Consider the following 20699-nt stretch of genomic DNA (forward strand, 5'->3'; position numbering starts at 1 on the left):
AGAAGTGGCGAGTCATTTTTGTGTTGTTAAGCAAGTCTTTGCTTGGAGTTCTGGCCGTCTCACAAATGTTTAGTTCAGCTCTGAATTACCAATGGTACTTCATCATGATGGACACATTATGATGATGGTTAAATATTGGCTTAGTGGCATTTTGTTGGCCCTGTGCCGGACTTGGCACAAAATTGTATCTCCCGTTCTTCAGAGCCAAGCATCACATTTTGATTCCCATTTGCAAAATGTATTATAAAACACTGTAAGAAAGTGACAAGTGAAGACAGAAATGACCAAATAAAGCTTTGTCATGGAGTATTATAATCAATTAAATGGCATTAGCACTCTACAGGCCAACTGTTAAGCTTTCCTGACACGGTCCAGTGCTTCAAATGAAAGTCCCGACATCGCTGTCTAACAGCAGAGATCAAGTTACCTCCGATAGAAAAAATGCAACAAACAATGTCAGCCATATTCAGAATGTAATGAAACACCTGTCAAAACATGTTTATATGACCTGAAGCTTTGCACAGTAAATGAGCTGTAACATTACCCTGCTCTTGATGGAGAATACATTAATGGAAAAGTAGTCCACCTGGCAATTTTAATGTATGCAAAAAAAACAAGCAAACAAACCAATGTTGATTAACAACACCTGGCGCTGTTGTTGTTTGAAGGGTGCATCCAGGAATGACTGGAGTGATTTACAGGCAATACACAGCAAAGTTCCTGATGAATGATTCTGCCATCGCTTGAAGTTACTCCAAAAGAAGAAAAAACTAAATGTGCTGATGAACATATTGAGCTCGTGGAGGCACCCCAGAGCTGCACTTATTAGCCGGCACTTCAGTAATATTTTGACATTATAAGGAGTATGCAGACGGCTGCACTGCATCCACTGATTGTGCAAAGGGATGGGAGATTGGGGGCGGTTGGGAATGTGGTAATGTGTGGTGGTGGTGGGTGGTGATGATGGGGGTAGTGGGGGTGTTCACACTGTCATGGGAACCATAAGTAGGCCACGTATGTGACGACTGGGCTGCGCGTTTGGTGTCCCCTGTTTCATAAGGCTCGGGCTCCTCCGCTTAATGGGTGTAATAAAGGATTGTTCATGGCCGCGTCCGCTCATTTATTCTCATTCCTGAGAGTGAGAGGGGACCGCTACAGCAATCAGCCACTACTCACTGGTTAATTCCAAGGCAGATTTATCGTCCGGCTGCGTAATGGATGCTCCGTGTGCACGAGCATGTGATTGTTTCTGTGTGTGTGCGCGTACAAACTCATCCTACCTGTGCACCAAGTCTTTATTGTTTTACAAGGTTTTATCCCTACCACTGCGAGGCCAAGATTAAATTTGAATCAGCTATTAAGTGCAATCACAGCCATGATTTGGATCCCAATGAAGCTTATACCCAGAACCCACACCGGGGCCATACAGGCCACAGCGGGAATGTCATCTGTCCTGGCTCAGAGACAAGAACAGGTCACTTGTGGCTGTGGCGGAGAGGAGAGACTCTCCTGCCACATAGAAATGACAGCTGCTCTGCCTCCCCAGAACAGGGTGTTTGGTATGAGGGGTAATGAGGCCAGGAGAAAGACGTGAACACCGAAGGGGAAGTAGCAGCCTAACAAACAAATCGCACTTTTCCCACTACAGGAACTTAAGTAATGTGACACGTAGCCATCTTCATGGCCTTTTATTTCCATTGTTCTCTGCACGCTTTGGCAAGACATTCCTGGAACTGAATCCTGGCACTACTTCGAAGTTAATACTCTTATCTAGATTCCAGGTACAATTAGGCATTGCCAGCAAAGCTGTTCATCATAACTGGTCAAGCAAAATGTGCAATTAAGGAGAGCATCTGCAACAGCAAGAAAGATATTTTATCAAAAGGGACACAAGTTGAATATGGACTAACAATGACAACCAAGCGATGACAAGCATGTGGGAAGTGAAGGGAGCTGGAATCAGATCTGGTCTCCCCGTCTTCCCCTATTTTCCGTATTTGTCTTCCACCACTAATAGCTGCCTGATTGTGGCACGTCCCTGCCAAATGGAAGGTGCAAGGACACTAAAGCGATTATTCATCAGACTGTAGTGCAGCATCCTCTTGACACTGTCACACTCACTGCAGACTTCTAAACTCCACAATACGAGCTTTAGAAGCGAGCCACCGCGGCAGGGTGTAGCGCGCCACTTTAGCTGAAGGGGAAGTTTTTCTTTTGTTCTCGTCTGCCGGACGGTGTGTGGAGCTGGCGAGCGATTAGGTTCATTTATACCACGGCAGCCACTTGGCAAGGATCACCACTCCATGTGGAGCCAATGTAACACTAGAATGAGACCAAATGTCTCTCTCAATTGGAAGGCAGGGAGGGGGGGGGGGGTGTATTCGTGGAGGGCATCTGCTCAACATTTACCTAGTGTTTTATAATTAGATGACCGCAACTGCTCGGGAGCAAAGCGTCTGTTCCACTGTGATTTTATGATAACAATTGTATGACTTGGAAACAGGCGGAGGAGGGCTGTAGATGGAGACAATTAGTGAAGCTAATAAAATATGAACCATATTGCAAGTGAAATGAAATCTGTGTTCAAAACATACAGACTGGTGCTGGGGTGGAAGTTGGTCATGACAAATGCTAATTGTTCCCAAGCAGCAGTAAGGCAACCTGTTAAAGCCCGCTCACATCTGGCACTTTTGGGTTTCCTCTCTCTCTCTCATATTTAATGCTCTGCCAAACACCAACATTTAGCACGGGAGGATAACAGCTCAGTGGGTGCAGAAATATGTCCAAGTGAAGACAGCATGATGCTCAACAAAATGTATTTTTAGGATAATCCGACCTTCCCGTCAGCAGACAGTTTGACTCGTTACTGCAGAAAAAGCACAGGTGTAACTGTACCATCAATTAATAACGGCTCGGGCCAATTTAAGTGTGCCAGTAAATCATTCTAGAGAGTCCGCCTGCACACCACCAGGGCCCTACAACTGGAGCACCTGAATGGAGTGCGACCATTAGTCATGTTATCAATTACACCTGCGTTCAATGTATCAAAATGTCTGTTGTAAAATTAGGTCAGCTGCACAGACTAGCACATACAGTGTTGGTTTTAAATTAGCATTTTGTCCACAAAGATGCAATTGCATCATGAAGCAACACCACAACCAACACAAAATGGCCCCATGTGAGTTTCGTAAAGCTGGCAGCTCTATAGTTAAAAGGTATGGCTAAGATTAAACTCCTAAAAGTACTTGGTTCAGGACAGGGACATATTGTGGTCGTGGTTTGTTTATGGAACGATTGCTGTCATGATTAAAACAGACCGTATATCGTGTGTGCACATCCACCGCACAAACTACCGTACCCTAACTTTCACCGTGGTTTAAATATTTCAAACTAACATATTTAAGCTGTAAAATAACTTTTTTTGTATTTTGGGACATATGCCAATTCCTTCTCTTGCCAAAAGTCAGACAAGAGGTCAGGTACCACGCTCATACAGTATCTGTCCATCAAGTTATGAGGAGTGCAACAAGTTATTGGCAAAATTACTTCCAGGAGTCTCCGCTCAAGAAATAATGCAGCACAACTTTTAGTTTCCCATTTCTGTTCGTGAATGGATTAAACAAAGAAGATGTGGTGTGTTAACTGGTGAGGTGTTGGTAGGCAGATCTTTTCTTTTTACTTTGGATAAACCAATCTTGCTGTTTTTTTCCTGATTCCAGCCCGTATGCTAAGCTAAGCTAATCATCTATGGTTTTTGCTTTATTTACATAGAGTGGTGTCTTAACTAACTTACTTTCCAAAATGCAGCTGATTTGCTGAACAGGCTAATTTAATTTTCCGAAAAATATGCATAAATAAAAGGTGTTTATTGCTGCAAAGTAATGGAAAACTGTACCTCCTCTTGTGGTCATTTTTTAGTTTTTATGACATAGATTAAGAAAACAAGAACTGTATCGAATTGACTTTCAAATGAACCCACCTGTTCACCCAGCAGATACAGCATTCATTAATAAATATGCTGCTTTTGCAATTTTGTCAACACATGCTACAGCCAGAATGTGTCACTTCACAGATGAGAGAGCTCTCTCTCATATTGAGAGGGAGGACTTGGCCTCTAGGCTTCAGCCTTGAGTGGCCATTTTCTGGCATAAGACCTATGAATCTCAGATTCACCTGGAGCCCTCGCTGAGGTTTGGGCTGTGGTCGTGTAGACTTGTCAGACAAAGACGGGGAGGAAAACAGAACTCCCACAGTGGTGCGACTGCCAAATCCATTCCTGTACAAAGAACACGCCAAGTGTGATAGCTTTTCCCCCCCAAGCATCCAGGATATTTCCAGACTGTATGTTTCCTGAAATACAACTCTCTCCCCAGAGCAGGACAATTTAGTGGAGAGCTGAAAGAGCATTATGTAATGCACACACACAAACAGAGAGAAGCATAATAGGATGTGGGAGCTAGCTATCAGTTGTTTTTTTTGTCGTTTTTTTTATAGCGTCAGTTCCCTGATGAATCGCAGCCTTCAGGTAGAGGAAGCATCCCATCGTGATATCCCACCCCCTTCTCTCTCCATCGCAAAACATGTTCCGCTATTGATTAATTCACAAACAGTCCAAAATGCACTCAGTGTCTAAAAACTGACATTCCTGTATCGATTACCTCTGTGCTATTCCCTCAGTTCCATAGGCACGCCCGACGCCTCCGAGGAAAACACCGTTTCCAAATCAAATTCACTTAAACTGCTGTTTACTATCAAAATGATGGCGGCATCAGACCTTTTATGCAAACATACACAGTGTATGTAACTTGCATAAATCACAGACCTTGTTTACGGTTAAATAAAGCATAATTTGCTGCCGAGTGTGTTTGGCTGAAGCAAGCTATGGGCCTTCACTGTGGTCCTTTGGCACTGATCAGTCACTGTCTGCTGGTTTTTTTTAGGGAGCTCTCAGCGTGTGTGTGATGACAGCGGCCACTCCTTTTCCACATTTGACAAGCGATGGAGAGAAACTGACATGGACCGATGACACTCACAGTTGGTGATACGCCAATGACACTAATAGACTACTACTCAGCGCTCCCCTGACATTATCCAGTCTCGTTTTTCTCGATCTGCGTCTCTCTCGCTCACATATCACCCCGGAGCAAAGCCGGATCGAGGAAAAGGAAGTCCGCATATCCACTTAGGCTCAGATACTGTACATTCATTAACAGTTAGCTTGGCTTTTGCCAAGTGACAGCCACAGTTTTGACATTTGAAGAAAGAGCAAGTTATATATATATATATATGTCAAAAATGTCTTTAAGTTCAAGTGCATTACATTTACTTAGGCTTGCACATCCATCCACTTCTCTGCTACTTATCCAGGCTGAGGTGGGCCCGACATCCTTCTCTGCAGCCCCATCCTGTAGTTCTTTCTGGGCTAACATGGAGTGCTTCCCAAGCCAGATAGGATAAGTGCAGTAATCGCCCCAGCATGTTCTGGGTCGACCGGCTGTCTCCACCCAGATGGAGGTTCCAGACCAGTGCAAAAAAAATTAATAAAAAAAATCACAGCAGATGTTGTACTCAACAACCTCAACCAGCACTGTGTTGTAAATGGACCCAGAGAGAGAGACACAAAACTCCGTCCCTTGGGACAGAATGTGAATCATGAATTGCAACTTTATTTCATGGCGGAGGGCATATTAGTCCCATGTGAACGACTCAAACTGTGATTTGACCAAGATAGAAAAGACTAACTTCACCCATTAGGAAACAAAGGCCCGAAGGCAGACTATTGATTGGAGCTCCCAGGTTGGTTGTCCTGAACCAGTGGACTGTGTAGTGGGTTCACCAGAGACACATTATAAAAAAATGTCTTCCGGTATGAAGTAAGTTTAGAAATGATTCTGGCCGGTAACAAAATGTTCTTGGCAAGCAATTCCGTAAGAATGGAGATAGAATCGTATTGTTTGGATGAAACCAACGCATTTTATGACTTTGTGATGAAATGACGATGCCTCAAGTCAAAAGCAACACATTTTTAAGCTTTTCCAAACTAAATCTCTCAACATAACTTTACGTGGTTGGTTGCCACAAAACAGGGGGCCGAATAAGGCAGGTGGCCCCCCTCCACAGTGTGCCAGCCTGGCTGCTCGTGTTGAGGCTGTGAGGAAGGAGGTCTGACTGTGAGAGGATCTGGGTTGTGTGGGAGGTGCTGGGTTGACTGCAGTGCTGCAGGGGAGAAAACACGGTCACCATTCCAACCTCACAAAGAGTGCATCTTCTTCCTGCTGTGAACTTCTGCGAGCTGCTTTTCCCACAACAATGTGTTGTCTTGTAAAAATAGTTTATTTCTCTCACATGTTCATATTGATACATATAAAATGAAGTGTGCCTCACCAAAAAAAACAAAAAACATCACTTTCATTTTTGCATTCTTCTGCAACAAACATGATTTATCATATGGAGATTAGCGTTTAACAAACTATGTGAAACACTTCTTGCAAATCAATGTAACCCAAAGACCTGCTTATTTCAAGTTCTAATGCAACTGGACTTTTGAATTGATTTTGCAATCCAATGGAATTACATTTACACCGAGATCTCAACTGAAACTCACCCTACATTGATGCGCCATTGATTTCATTTGAGTGAGGTTAGAGGCTTTTAAAAAGCCATTGTGATGCTCTCATTGCAAATGCAGCTCATTAAAAGCGAGGCCTTTGGAACTATGTCAGTGTGGCAGCATTAAAGCCCCAGCTCAGCACGCCACTGTAGACTTAAACACTCAGCCACATTGCAAACTGAGAACACAAACCCTCGAGCTTTATTTCCACCGCGATGGGCTTGTTGTCCGGATTTTGTACTCTGGCTAATAATACCTGATATGGCTCCTCGTGTTTTCTTAGGATTTGTCACTGTAGCGGCTGCATTCATGGAGCTTCTTATCGCGTTCCTCCCCAGAGCCGGGCTCTATGAGCTGGGGAGCACGGAGGTGTGAGTGTGTCTCACCCTTCCCATCAAACCGCTGTCAGGCCGGGCTTATCATGGGAGCCGCAGGGGGTGACCGCTGACCTGTGGAGTGACACCCAGCATAGCTGCCTCACCCATGGGGGGGGGGCTTTATGTCACCCTGACACCCCCAGCGCCACCCCTCCTCCTCCTCCTCCTCCACACCCCCAACACACACAGACTGATCTCCTGACCTGCAGAAACAGTCGCCCTCTCACACACAGACCTGTCAGAGACAATCCACACCGCCGCACGGGAGGTTATATAGCATAAAAGTAAGAGCAATGTAAAAAAATAAAGAAATGGAGGTTGTGTAAAAGACAGACAAAAGAGTGAAAAAGGGCCGTCACTGAGGGTAGCCACCACGAGAACTCAAGGCTTTGTCACCTCTTTTTATCGACTATAGATCACACAGGCAGCCCCGGTGCGGACACCGTCCTATTTCTCCAAATGTCAGCGGTGATGTTGGAGCTGATATCTTGCGGCTGGCGGAAGGGGGGCTGGATGGTGAACACATTGAATGGAACAGATAAGAGAAAGCCTGTGTATTCTGTCATGTCAGGTCCTCCCTCATTTCACAGCGAAAAGAGGACCTTGTTTTTAATCACGATCCAGAAGCACCTGCAAAAGTGCTCATCTCTGACTCAAGCGTAAATGAAGACAGTATATTGTATATTTTTTCGATGAGGCCTTCTGCAGCTCAGCAGTTACTTATCCTGGAACAACGCTCGGTGGTATTGTATCCTGAAAATGAACACATTTGTTATTACCTTCTGAAATGATGCGATTGAATGATTCCAAGCTTATTCTGATTAAAAACTAACTACATCAGTTATGGATAGTTCTCTTTCATTGCCAACAAGTTAAGTTGCAGTTTACATCTATGCATGTCCAAAATGTCATCACTTCACAATGTTATCCTGTTAGACACGTGTGTGGCATTGAGCTTTGACCACCAAATTCTAATCAGTTCCTCCTTGACAAAAAAGACAAATATCTAACGCTGAGAGGGAAGGGGGAAAAATGAATTCCAAGAAAGTTGGCCTGCTGCATAGTAGTGGAAGACTTCTCCAATACAAGCTATTCTGTGACACTGGCAACCGCACAAAATAAAAACACAACTCATAAGATTCCAGTTTGTTAATTGCTGAATTCTGATTGTTGCACGAAAACACTGGACTTTTTTTTTTAATCGGACACAGAAAAAGTACAAATACATCTCTCATGCAAAATGACACAAGCTTTGGTAGAAGATTGTGTGTCGTGTTGGACCCCATCACTGGTGTTCTCATAGCTTTAGGTTACCTGGCGCTTCACAGTTGTTAAGCTTCTCATGTCTGTTTCTAGCGGAGTTTTCTTTCCCAGCATACAATCCCCACTAATTGGGAGGAAAAGGGAAGATGTGTTCTCGTGAATTGCAATGAATTAATGAGGGCCCTTCTGTCTGCTTAAACTCAGATAATCAGCTAAGAGGCACCCTGGATGCAGATGCACAACCCCCCGTGTGCGTCCCAGAGCTCTTTGTTTTTCACCAATGTTTGTAGTGGAAAAGCACAAGCTGTCAGGTCTTTTCTCACTCTACTCATGGGAAACACACACACACACACACACACACACACACTCTCTCTCTCAAACACACACGGACAGAGGTTGAGAGCAGAGTTTCCCATAAAAGCGACCACATAGACAGACACACAGCAATCACACTAAGACAGACAATTTAGACAGGGACACATAGTCAAGAGTGTACACACATATCTATTCACACTTGCATACTCATATTTCCAATAAACAAGCATGCTTGCACACACCAGTGATGTGTGTGTGTGTGTGTGTGTGTGTGTGTGTGTGTAAAGGGAATAACTAGCTGCTTTGAAATGCATTATGTCATGTTTTGAGTTATACAGAGGGCCACAAGTCATGGCTAATAATAATGGGGGCAGAAAAATATGGCTCCTTTGTCCTTTGTTTGCCGGCAAAGGTACGGTAAAAAACAAAAAGAAGAGGACAGAAAGTATTTTACACAAGCCACAGTAGCATGCCCTTTCCCAGCTTTTCAAACATGCACGCGCACACACACACACACACACACACACACCTGAGTCATCTTACGCCGGGTTCAATTCATTAAATAGACGCTCTGGTTCACCGGGCATTGGCATGGAGATACTCGGGCATGTTGTTCATTTTCTCCGTCGCTCCTCCAGTCTGATGGAAGTTGACGGCCTTTGATCTTGATTAGCATGTGAAAGTAAAACATGCACTAAGACATATAAGTCTCGGTGTTACTCGTGGATGACGCCGCGCTGATGTCATCCTCATCTGCTTCAGTGAGATTTACCCAAAGTGAGATTACTTTTATCCCAATGAATTAATGAGGTGATGGAAGTTTAAAAAAACAGGAAGGTGAATGAGTAGCTGTAATGACCTCCAGGACTTTGTTTGCTTCTATAATTGGTTTCTTGTTTCTGTGCAGGTATATTAGACGATAACCTTCTATCACAGCCCTTGTCTGAACACCTTAGGACAGCGAACAAGCACTTCTACAACAGACTCCCAGCAGCGATATGTTGGAGAAATGTGTTTTCTGATGAACAGCTTTAGTTCCCTCAGGTCAATGATGTGTCATGATTTGTTTGTGCAGCTCTTACTTGGCGGTAGCTGCGGGTGAAATAAATCAGCACGGACGGCAGCACAGGAGATAAGACTAATTCTGAAGAGCTATGTTCATGTTGAGTTGGAGAGGCGGAAGGAGACGAGGAGGCCTGGAAACTTGATTCGAGGGCTGAAAAGGTCAGCTGGGTTCTTATTAAGATAAGGAACGGATGAAAAGGTCAATCTATCATCTCCCTCCTAAATCCCTGCTGCTCCTCCACGGTGAGATTTAGTGGACTGACTGATACAACTTATTGACTTCATGTCTTGTGGCAAAAGTGGCATCATCAGTATCCGAGAAGTACAGTGCACATATCCAAGATGTGTGACCTGGATTTTTACTTCCTTTTCACTTTTTCTGATCTAAAACAACATTGTGTTTTAAAAAAATATATATATATATATATATGTATATATTTGCTGTCCGTTATAGAGAAGCAGCCAAGCGATTGAATGTGTGATTCACACAAAATGAGATTGTGAAAATCTCCAGTTACACAGCCAGTGTGAGGTTGTGGTTACGCAACGCTGTCTGCAGCGTCTTCAACCTGAGAAGTATGGGAATAGCATTAGAAGCTGAGAGGGGAGCTGTAGAGCGAGGACGTAAATACTAATCTTTTGTAAACAGCCCGAGTGGAAAAAGATCATCTCGGCATATTTATATCTCAATTTCAGATGCCGGGAACCCCGGGACAGACAGCGGTGCAGCTCGCAGACATCCATTTGTGCTGTCATCAAACATGGTTGGCTGACAGATCAGGCTTATGGCTAGAAGCTGTAGGATGAAGCAAAGAAAGAGCACTGGAACTGATGGTGGGTAATGGGGCTGACTCAGAAATATGGTTCTTTATATTAGCAAGGCATGAAAAGGATTTGTGGGTGTTTGCGTCTGTCCACCTGTCTGCCTATGCACCTGAAGAGAGCTTGAAAAACATGGACCTTTGTCTTGCATGGGAATTGCAAAAGCAGCCCTGAAAGGTCAGATTATATTTGGGGCCAATCTTTCCCAGGTGGACACAATATCAATCAAGCAGCACATCCCCCCCCACCCCCCTCCTCTTTCTTCACTCAGTTTTAATGGTTAAGGGACATCCTTCAAAAAAGCATAATGGAAAAATAAGATGGATGGGAGCATTTGTAGCTAACTGTCTGGAGATAGTGTGGTGGGGGATGAGCGCAAGGTTCGACAGCATTAATGTGCCATCAAAGCCATCGGGCACAGGCATGCTCATAGAGGTGAAGTGCGAGGGCTGCTGGTTCCAGAAGTATTATCTCCAGTCTAGATTCCACTTTCAAAATAGGCCTTCAGCGAACTCTTTTTCATGATTAATTGATCTGACAGATTTTCAGAAAAAAGTGAAAAATGCCCCTCACTAATTCCTCAAGTCCACAGAGATACCTGGAGATGTCTCAAATGACCAACAAACAGTCTTAATTGGCTTGATGATTTGACTGTTTATCATAAAAATACTCCTTGGGAGTTGTAGTTTTATATACCTTTAGTAATAATACCTTTTTTTTTAACAGCACCTTTAATGCAAAGATGCAGCTCAAAGTGCTTCTTAAAACATGTTACCTGAAGAGAAAAAGAGGGCGCATGTATATAGAAAAGAGGATGGGGTTAAAGGAACCCCATAATTACTATCAACACAAAATCACCCGACTTTCTTGATTGATTCAACAGCGAGAGCTCCTCGACCGTTCAAGCTTTGGGAGTGCTCGAACTGGAAGTCAACTTACATTGTCTGAGCAGAAAATTAGCTATTATTGTCGGAGCCCGAGGCGTTCAAGATCACTCCTCTCCCACATTACAACTCTTTAGACTAAATGCTAAACTAATGCCCTTGCTTACACAGATAACACAAATATACACTCTGCTAAGGCTTTTGTATGCGACGATCCGTGCAGCCCGGTGAAGCTTGACAAGCCTTTTCTCAGAACGCCTGGCTCTTGTGATAGCTACTCAACCTTTTATTGAATGCATATTCATTACACACATGGCCGGTGGTGTCGCAGAAGCAGCAGCAAGTCAGATGTGTCCTCCTTAGACCTTCTCCGGTCCACAGGTTTCACATGTGGTGCCACCACACAGAAGAGCATATCCACCCCCCGCTGCAGGACCGGAGTCCAGGGAATCGGGCTTCACCCAAAAGAACAATTGAATTTCAGATTTGCTTCGCTTCACTTCACGTCTGTCTGTCTGTCTGTCCCGTCCCGTCAGCCTGGTGACACTGTTCAACATGACATCCCGAAATTCTGAGATTCCATTACAGTGCACTAATGGGCGCTGTCACACTCTAAAATTCACAAACACAGCTTTCTGGTTTTACAGTTAGAATATTTACCAAGACAGTGTTTTAGTTTCCTGTAGAGAGATGTGTGTGTGTGTGTGTGTGTCTCATTCTCATTCATATGCATCAGCAAGTTATCAGGGACTGCTGTGCCTCATTGAGCTGGAAAGCAGCTTTCCATTTATTTCTCAAATGCAGCGGAGAGTGATTCTGGTCCTGTTTAACACAACTTATACAACTGGCTGTGGTGCTTTCAAAGCTGAGTAACAAAAAAGAAAGCCAGGATCATTGGAAAATGACTAAACAGGATAATGAAATGTAGAGGGTCTGTGCTCAATATATCACACAGCAACATTAGGAGTGGCTGGCTGCTACTGTTACCTGGTGGTGGCTCATCATCAGGGATAACCGCTGCCACCTAGAGGAGTCTTTTCAGCCCGTTCTCATTCCCAGGGCCTTAAATGAGAGGCTCCGTCACGCCCCTCGGCATCTGATACAGGCAACCGTTCTCGCCCAGGTCGAGGGAAGGGAGGAGCTGAACCAGGGCTGATTGGAGAAGACTGTATAACCTGTTGCACTAAAAAGAGGGGTTTTCTAAAGGGTGGTCAGAAACACTACCACTAAAGTCCACACTAAATGAAAGTTCCTTGTAGTGGCTTTAAGTAAAAGAATGTAAGTATATAATCACGAAAAAGTATTATTGATGCAGAAACATGCACTGTAATGTTGTAGCGGGCAGCAATCATTGGAATCATTTATATACTGTTGGGTGGCTTCATCTACTGTTGCGATGCATTCTAAAAAGTACAATATTTCTCCCTGAAATGTAGTTGAGTACAAAAGTAGCATCCAAATTGTACTTCAGCACAGTTCTCTTTAAAGTTCCCATTGATTGAGAATTGATTGAGAATTGGCTCGTCTTTTTGAGTCCCTTTGTTTTGATTGCAACCCAATTTGCAAAAAAAGGCTTTTGTCAAAAGACAATGGACCATTAATGCATAAACACACTTGCACTCTGCAGAAATCTCATACGACCCACATAACTCTGAGCTACGCTGCGTTGCTCCGCTCATCAACATCTGCCATCCTGCTAATTAGCCCCCCAAAAAAGCCACACATCACTGGGTTTCAGCGGTGCACAGACAACATGTGACACTCACGGGGGGATCTCACGGACACATTGGGAATAACAAAGCTCTGCCAGATCACAGAGCGAATCTGCTACAGCATGCTACTGTCTGCAAAAATGGCCCGAGCAGCAGCCTGGTTGATAATGCAAGCTGTAAGAGTCTGGTTGACTGAAGCGTAAGAGCCGCTGGATCTCGAGTCAATAGGTTCAACAAGGTTTCATCCGTGTTGACCAAAAATGAGAAAAACCTTCGAACTTCTCCTCCACACAGTGGCCAATCATTGGAAGGTTAAGTTGAGTGGAATCCAGCAGAGAGCCGGCTGGAGCAAAGGTTCAAACAAATGTAATCAGAGAGATCAGAGGAATCAAAAAAAGAGAAAGAAAATCATGCACAAGGGATGATCAGTAGTAAGTAGAACAATAAGAAAGTGGAAGATGGGGTGGAAAAAAAGTGCAAAGCTACAGGAAGATTCCTGAGTCCAGGCAAGAAAGCTGACACAATAGATAACAAATGTCAACCCGGTGAGATAGCTTCGCAGGCCAGCTGAGAAAGGAGAGCACATTTCCATGCAGAACACTCGCAGCCGTGAGAACAGAGAGAAAGTGGGAATGGAGAGCGACTGAGGGAGCCAGCAAGTCATAAATCTCCCACAGCGAGTGGGGTCAGGCAGGCAGAGAGTGTGTCAAAATTGTTCCCGAGTGTGAAGGGAAGGGGAGGAAGGTGGCTAACCAACCACTGTGAATGAGTCCGACTCCTCGAATCAACCTGCTGCAAGGCCGGTCAGTCACGCTGTGACACCAGGAAACCACTTCTAGCTCATTTGCACACGCATTCAGCATCTCTGCATAATCAAAGAGTAGCGTGCCGAGTGCGTGCGTGTGTGTGTGTGTATCTATGTCTAGGTGAACGTGTGTTTCTGAACAGCAGACAGACGGAGAAAAAAGATTGAGCAAGGACGGGAAAAAACGAGAGGGTGAGAACTGAGCATGCCGGACAGATGAGACAACATGTAGGAAAGAGGATTAGGATGCCGGCGGTGTGAGCGCTGCTTCCTGCTGTCACAACACACTTCTCCTGACCGCAAAGACATGGCGACACACTTTTATAGCTGCAGGGAGAGCTCTGCTCCCTGGAGAAGATCCTTCTCCCTGTCTGTCTTCCATCCCTGTTCATTTCTGCCAGTTGTGTTGCTGTTGTTATGGAGGTGGTTTGTCTGTGATGTTTTTTTATTGATAAAACAGTATTTCAAACCAGAAAGTCGACTTAATTACTTCCCTTCCTCCCTCTTTAGTCTTCTCCCAGCATTGGTGGGATTTCGCCTTTGCTCCTTTCCTTAATTTCCCTTTTCCCGAGCATTTTCTTTAACAACTGTATCTTTAACGGCTCACTCTCGATTCCCATCCCAGTCTTTATCTTCCAGGCGCTACATCCTTCCTGCCTTACCTCCCACAGCGGTGATCAGAAAGTAGGTGCTGATATTGCAGCTCCCGCCTGAACCGGCTCAGTATGTCAGTGGGTGGACAGACATGCCAGAGAGCCTCGTGTCAACAGTGAGTGTGCCCTGGAGACTGGCCCACTTGGCGGACACTGAGCCCCCCCAGCTAAACCACGAGAAAAAGGAGTCTACGCTATTTCTTAACAACTGGTGCGGCGAGAGCCACAAAGCCAAGATAAGCACCAAGACAGCACTATTTTTATGGTCCTCCTGAGGAGAGGCAGGCACTTCGGTGGCTACCTATTCATCCTGCAAGGTCCCTGGACAATGCTGTCTGTCTGCTAATATTAAACAGAGCATTAGTGAATGCAAACTTCTTCACTGCTGATCTCGGAGCTTGCAGCACGGCTCTCTCCGACCATTCATGCAGCTCTAAATCTGATGGACAATGTCCAGCGGCGGAATTTGTCAGAGCCTCAAGTTGCACACGAGGTGAACGCTACAGGCAGTGGTTAACCCGAGCTAGTTTACCTCCCCCACTTCATCTCATCCCGTCTTTTCACAAGGGTAAAGAGACACATTGCACGTCTAATTAATGCACGGGATGGTTGTAGAAAACGGCTAATGAGGCTGTGATCACAGTGGCGTGAAGGCAGGCGCTACTGGAAAGGAGGGTGAGCACGACCTCACTTCCAGGAGACGCTAAGCGTCACCATTATTCGCCTATCACAGGAAGGGGGCTGAAGGGAGAGAGTGGAGGTGAATGCTTGTTTATCTGCTTACCCACAACCTGAGATATTGCCCTTTGCCTGTTCATCTGCATCAAAATGCAGAATTATTCTGCAGACGTCAAACTAATCACGAATGATTCTGAAACTGTAAAGAGTTGCATGAATGCATAATGTGTTTGAGAGATGAGATGAAGACTGAGGGTTCTCAGAGAAGTTAAACCAAATCTGCCAGCACAACACTGACCCGTCTCACAGCGACACCAGAAGTGCAGAAAGAACACTTTGAATGGAAATATGTCCAATGACAAATTCTGTTGAGGACTCTAAAAGTTGGCAAAAATACATCATGTGAAATATTTCCTGTACTCGGGTATGACGGATGAATGGACTGAACACCACCTTACTCTCTAAGCAAGTGCTAATTCCTCGAAACACATCTGTTGGTGAGCAAAAAGCATCTTTCTCCATAATGCTGCCTCACTTTCATTTGAAGTATTTATCCCCAAAACACTCGCTACGAGGCACCTCTTTCCAAAACCAAGCAGCAGCAGCAGCCTAGAGCTGCTCTCAGCACAGCTCGCATAATGAACCACATACAACACACACACACACACACACACACACACACACACACCGATGCCAGAGTCGGCCGTGCCGTTGCTCACCTGTGCAATCTCATACAGCAGCTTGTAGTGTTCCTCTCGCTTCTGTAAAGTGCACAGATTGCAGCCCATTATAGTCGTCGTGGAAACGCCAGGCGTCCAATTCTCCCCGAGTAGTGGTGATGGTACGGACACGGGGGGTCACCCTCCACACCGGAGCGCTGGTTCTCATCAGTCACTCCTTAAGCAAGCATCTCTTTCAGCCAGCCCATTCACACACACAAGCGGACAGAAACAAACCCCAGTTCAAAGGGAACAGAGAGCTCCAGCTGAGTCTGACAGACGAAGGTTCAGATGTGAACAGTGTGGCAGCCGCTTCAGCAGTGGCACAAGTAGCAGCATCAGCCGGCGTGTCTCCTCGCTCCCTCTATTTCAGAGACTCAAACACACACACACACACACACACGCGCACACACTGGCACGCCGGAGTTGTGACTCTCGCTCGCTGAGACACTCCCCCCTTTTTCCTGCTCGGTGTGGGCTCGCATGACGACGCTGATACCAGCTCATGAATAATGAGGATGAGCACTGTGATATTCATGAGGGAGGCGGGAGCAGGGGGGGGGGGGGACACCGACTGAAGAGGGAGGAGTGAGTGAGAGCAGGAGCGCTGGTTCATTAAAACTGAGGCAGTTATACAATAAGCTCCTTTGTGTGCGCAGCTCCCGTGAGGAGCATAGACGGGGCCGACTGTGCCGAGACGATGGATGGACACACACACACACACACACACACACACACACACACACACACACACACACACACACACACACACACACACACACACACACACACACACACACAGACTGTGGGCAGAGGACGTTTCCTAAGGCTTATGGGTAATCTACCTGCATCTGAGGTTATTCGGAGTATTTATCTGCTTCATGAGTTGAGGATGTGTTGTGTTTATTTCTGATTTGTGAATACCATCACAGCTCGGGCTGCACGATATGAGGACACTATGTGGTCACTGATGATGAAGATGTAACTTCATGTTAAAGTGTTCACGATGTTGAAGTGTACTCAGTTCTGCCTGTCTGCTGCTGCCAGTATACTGACAAAATAATGTATTTTATTGAACTGAACACAAAAAGCACCCATAAAAAAAAAAGGTTGTTACATTTTGAAATGCAGTTTTCTACTGACACTCTCTTTCTACTAACGCAAAAAAAACAACCTGAGTGCAAAATCCCACTCTTTTGTGCACTTCGATGACAATATATAGTGCAGCCCTAATCACAGCTCACAGGCATTTGACAGGCAAAGCAACGTTGACAGTTGTTGCTTTCCAGCTTCCCAAATGTGAGGATTTGCTGTGTTCATCTGCTTTATATCACTTTGGACTGTAGGTCAGAAATTGCAAGAAAAATAATCACCAGATGACTCAATAATGAAATAAACATTAGTTTTGACTTCATGTGGGTTCCTCATTTCTTAGTTGATACACGAGATGAAACTGGAAAAGTCGATTAACCGATGAATAGTTCGACATAAACGAATCAACAACTATTTTGACGATTGTTTAATTGGTTTGGTATTTTTCTTTGGCAAAATTGTATATTCTGTCGTGATTTTGCTGCTTTTCGTGTGATTTGCATGATTATAATAATATCCTTCATCTGGAAATATTGGATGACATCATCTTGGGCCTTTTTTTTTTTTTTTTTTTTTACTATTTTCATATATTTTATAGACCAAACGACCGAACTGATCGTTTAATTAAGAAAATAATCTGCAGATTCATTTTATAATGTTACAATGAAGAGATGTGAGCTTCAGCATCATAAATCATCACAATAAAATGCAAAGTATTTCAGGCGTGCTCACAGTTAATGGACCTCAACATTGCAGTGCCAAACTATCTTACAAGAGAAATATGAATTGACACAGAGCTGCGTGATATAAGCGGAAACAATCTATTGCATATTTATAAGTGAGTAGGCACTACAGGTGTCACTCATAACGGGAGTCCTCACAGCAAATTGGCAATCAGCAAAGCCAGAGACTTCAGAGACAATACCTCAACCACTGCTTTCCCTCAAACTGCGATAATTGTAGGACAATAGACCTCGACTATTGTCTCCACCACGGAACCCCCCGTTCGCCAGCAGGAAGTTTCACTAACGAGCAATAATTATTAACAAATTGGCCTCCGAGCCAACAGCGGGCTCGCTGTGCAGAATACAGCTAAGACTAGATGAGCGCTCATCAGCTGGCTACTGGGCATCCCACCCCGGGGGACTCGGTAATCCGATTTTCTGGGCTTTAATTTTGCTCCACTGCCTGGAGGCAAGCCAAACACACACACACACGTTCATCATAGAAGCACACCAGTACGGTTAATACCTTCCACCATCCTCCCTCTTCGTCTGCGCCACCCAAACCGTCCCCGCTACCATCCGCCCCTCATCCTGAAGAAGCCACAACGAGTGTGTTTTCTGCAGTTGCCAGGCAATATCCAATCCACCAAGTGCTGTTCACTAAAGTGTCAATTTGACATCAAATGGTCTTGTTGGGAGACCAGGGAGCGAGGATAGAATATTGCATTTGATGAACGGGGGTGCCGTGTTTGCTTGCGGTACAACGGACTGTGAAAGAGATGTGACTCAGAGGCAAGTCTTCTGAAATATATATATACACATGTATATTGAGGACTGAAAGCTATGAAGTGCTTGTGAGCGAGAAGGACTACTTGTCTAGTCGGCGCCGATGGAAAATGTGAAACAATCAAGGGTCAAAGACAATGTCCTCCCTGCATAGAAGGACAAATATTAGACCCAGAATGTGCTGACGGTATCCGACATGAGCACACGTAAAGAAGTGTACTCCGGTCTGGATGACCATCGCTCTGTGATGTTGGCTCTCGCTGACCCCTTCAGGTTAAGATGCTCATCGGTCAGCTAAATGGTCTTTCTCGTCATCTGTACAGCGAGACTGATACGGTAGCTTCTGCCTGCGGTCAAGCAGCACCTCTCGATGGGACATGCAGAGTGAAGGATGCTCTTGGAAGAGTGCATTAAGACTGATAAAAGCTCTCCCGAGGTGCTTTATGGCCGGGCGTTTTACATTGTGACGGGGTGAATTTACCCGAGACTGCATTTCCAACGCGACCCGAGGGCAAGATTGGCATATTATAGATACATTTAGAAAAACCATTTACTTTCGGACAAGGTGGAGCAGTACTGGATGTGTGATTTGTCTTTGTGCCTGTCCCTGGTAGACCTTTTAAAGTGGCAGTATGAGAAACTTACTCAATATATTTTATGGTTGAACATTTATATGGAAAAGTGAAGGTCGCTATTGTGCGTTAAGTCTGTATATTAGAAGATGACCACTGATTCCGTCTCCCTCTCATGTCCTTTCCACTTCCTCGCTGTCCTTTCCTACTGTCCAGCGCTCGTTCATCATCCGGTCTGCCCTTTGCCTGCTCGGGTAGAAACAGGCCCTCAATCGTGTTCATTCTCTCAGTTAATGGGCCTCACATCGCTGGGCATGGAGAAGCGATTTGTCCTCACCGTGATGGGTGTATTTTGAGGTTTCTTCAATTGCATTTCTGACAAACTGATATTTGAGCTCACCTTAAAGCTGGAGGTATAACCTTCAGCCAAGTGTGTAATGCAGGTATACGGCTGGGTTGTAAACCTTCGTGCCCTCAGACATCCCCGCCTAATGCTCACACAGCCACACAGTCTTTTTCTCTTTGCATCTTGTCACACATATGCACAGTACTAACAAGCACACACACACACAACAACACAAACTCAACTGATCATGACGCTGCCGGTGTGTAATATGAAGTCACGATCAGTACCCTCAAACTGTATTTGCATCGATTTCTTGTCCCGGGATAAATACCGCCGTCTGTCCCTCCGCAGAGCACTGAAGTTGGATCAATTCAATATTTCCACTGCATCTGGTTCAACAACCTGACCTGCATCCCATCTGACTGCCTATTAAAATAGGTAAAACGCGGAGCGTATTGTTCATTTCCGCTCTGACAGAAACATTTCCAGACGATCGTGGCTGCTAATCACTGCTATTGTCAGCGAAGCTCTCGGCGGCAGCTTAGGGGGAAAGAAGACGCTCGTCATTTTGAGAAGCTGATATTTCACATACCGCAATTATGAGATGAGTGTTATTAAATCGAATACAAATAAAGCTTAGGTTCGGGACAGGAAAGTGGGGGATCAGTCGAAGAGACGTCTGTATTCCAACACAAAGCTTATGGTAACCCCGACAACAAACAAGAGAGCATCTTAAAATGGCTGGAGATTTAATAAGAGGCTGTTATTGCTGTGATTACTCGTCTATGGCGATGTCTGTCAGGAATACCAAGAGTCCCCACAGTGTTTAATACATAAACAGGTTTATTGGGCCAGCGCTGACACACCAGGTGGGTGTAAATCTCTTTGGTGTGAGCACTAAAGATTGAAATCCTGTTCCCGTGAAAGGAGAGCCGTGGGGATCTGAAAGTGGTTTGTGATGCGACGCGTGGCTCAGATCCGACCGCCCACCGCTGCCGTAAAGCAGCCGCTCCCTCCTGGGTATCCATGTGACCCGATTTGGGAGTAATTAAATGAGGCCCTTTTGTGAATGAATCATGGTAGCAGCCCCGCTCCTCTGATGAGAGCTTTGACGGGAGTTGGTCCATCGTGCGCGCATGAATGCACAGGTGGGTGCTTCAAAGGCGGCGTGGCCAGACCGTGGGAAGCCGACCAAAACATCTTCCCCAAACGACAATAAATTATTAAAAAGGCATGAATTTTTTATTCATGTGGGAACGTGATCGTGGACAAAAA

At 45.0% G+C, this 20699-nt stretch overlaps 1 protein-coding gene across 1 annotated transcript in view; it reads right to left on the reverse strand.

The window, feature by feature from the left end:
• The window catches only part of LOC306776702 (PDZ domain-containing RING finger protein 4), a gene marked incomplete at its 5' end in the record, with an annotated part of 44144 nt that extends 28172 nt beyond the window's left edge, over positions 1 to 15972 (reverse strand). Inside the window, one exon of the mRNA XM_079267495.1 lies at positions 15904 to 15972. Coding sequence (XP_079123621.1) covers positions 15904 to 15972 — 69 coding nt within the window. The remainder of the gene's footprint in view (positions 1 to 15903) is intronic.
• Between the last annotated feature and the right edge of the window lie 4727 nt (positions 15973 to 20699).

This window comes from Melanostigma gelatinosum (assembly GCF_949748355.1).
Source record: "Melanostigma gelatinosum genome assembly, chromosome: 1".
NCBI classification, from domain to species: Eukaryota; Metazoa; Chordata; class Actinopteri; order Perciformes; family Zoarcidae; genus Melanostigma; species Melanostigma gelatinosum.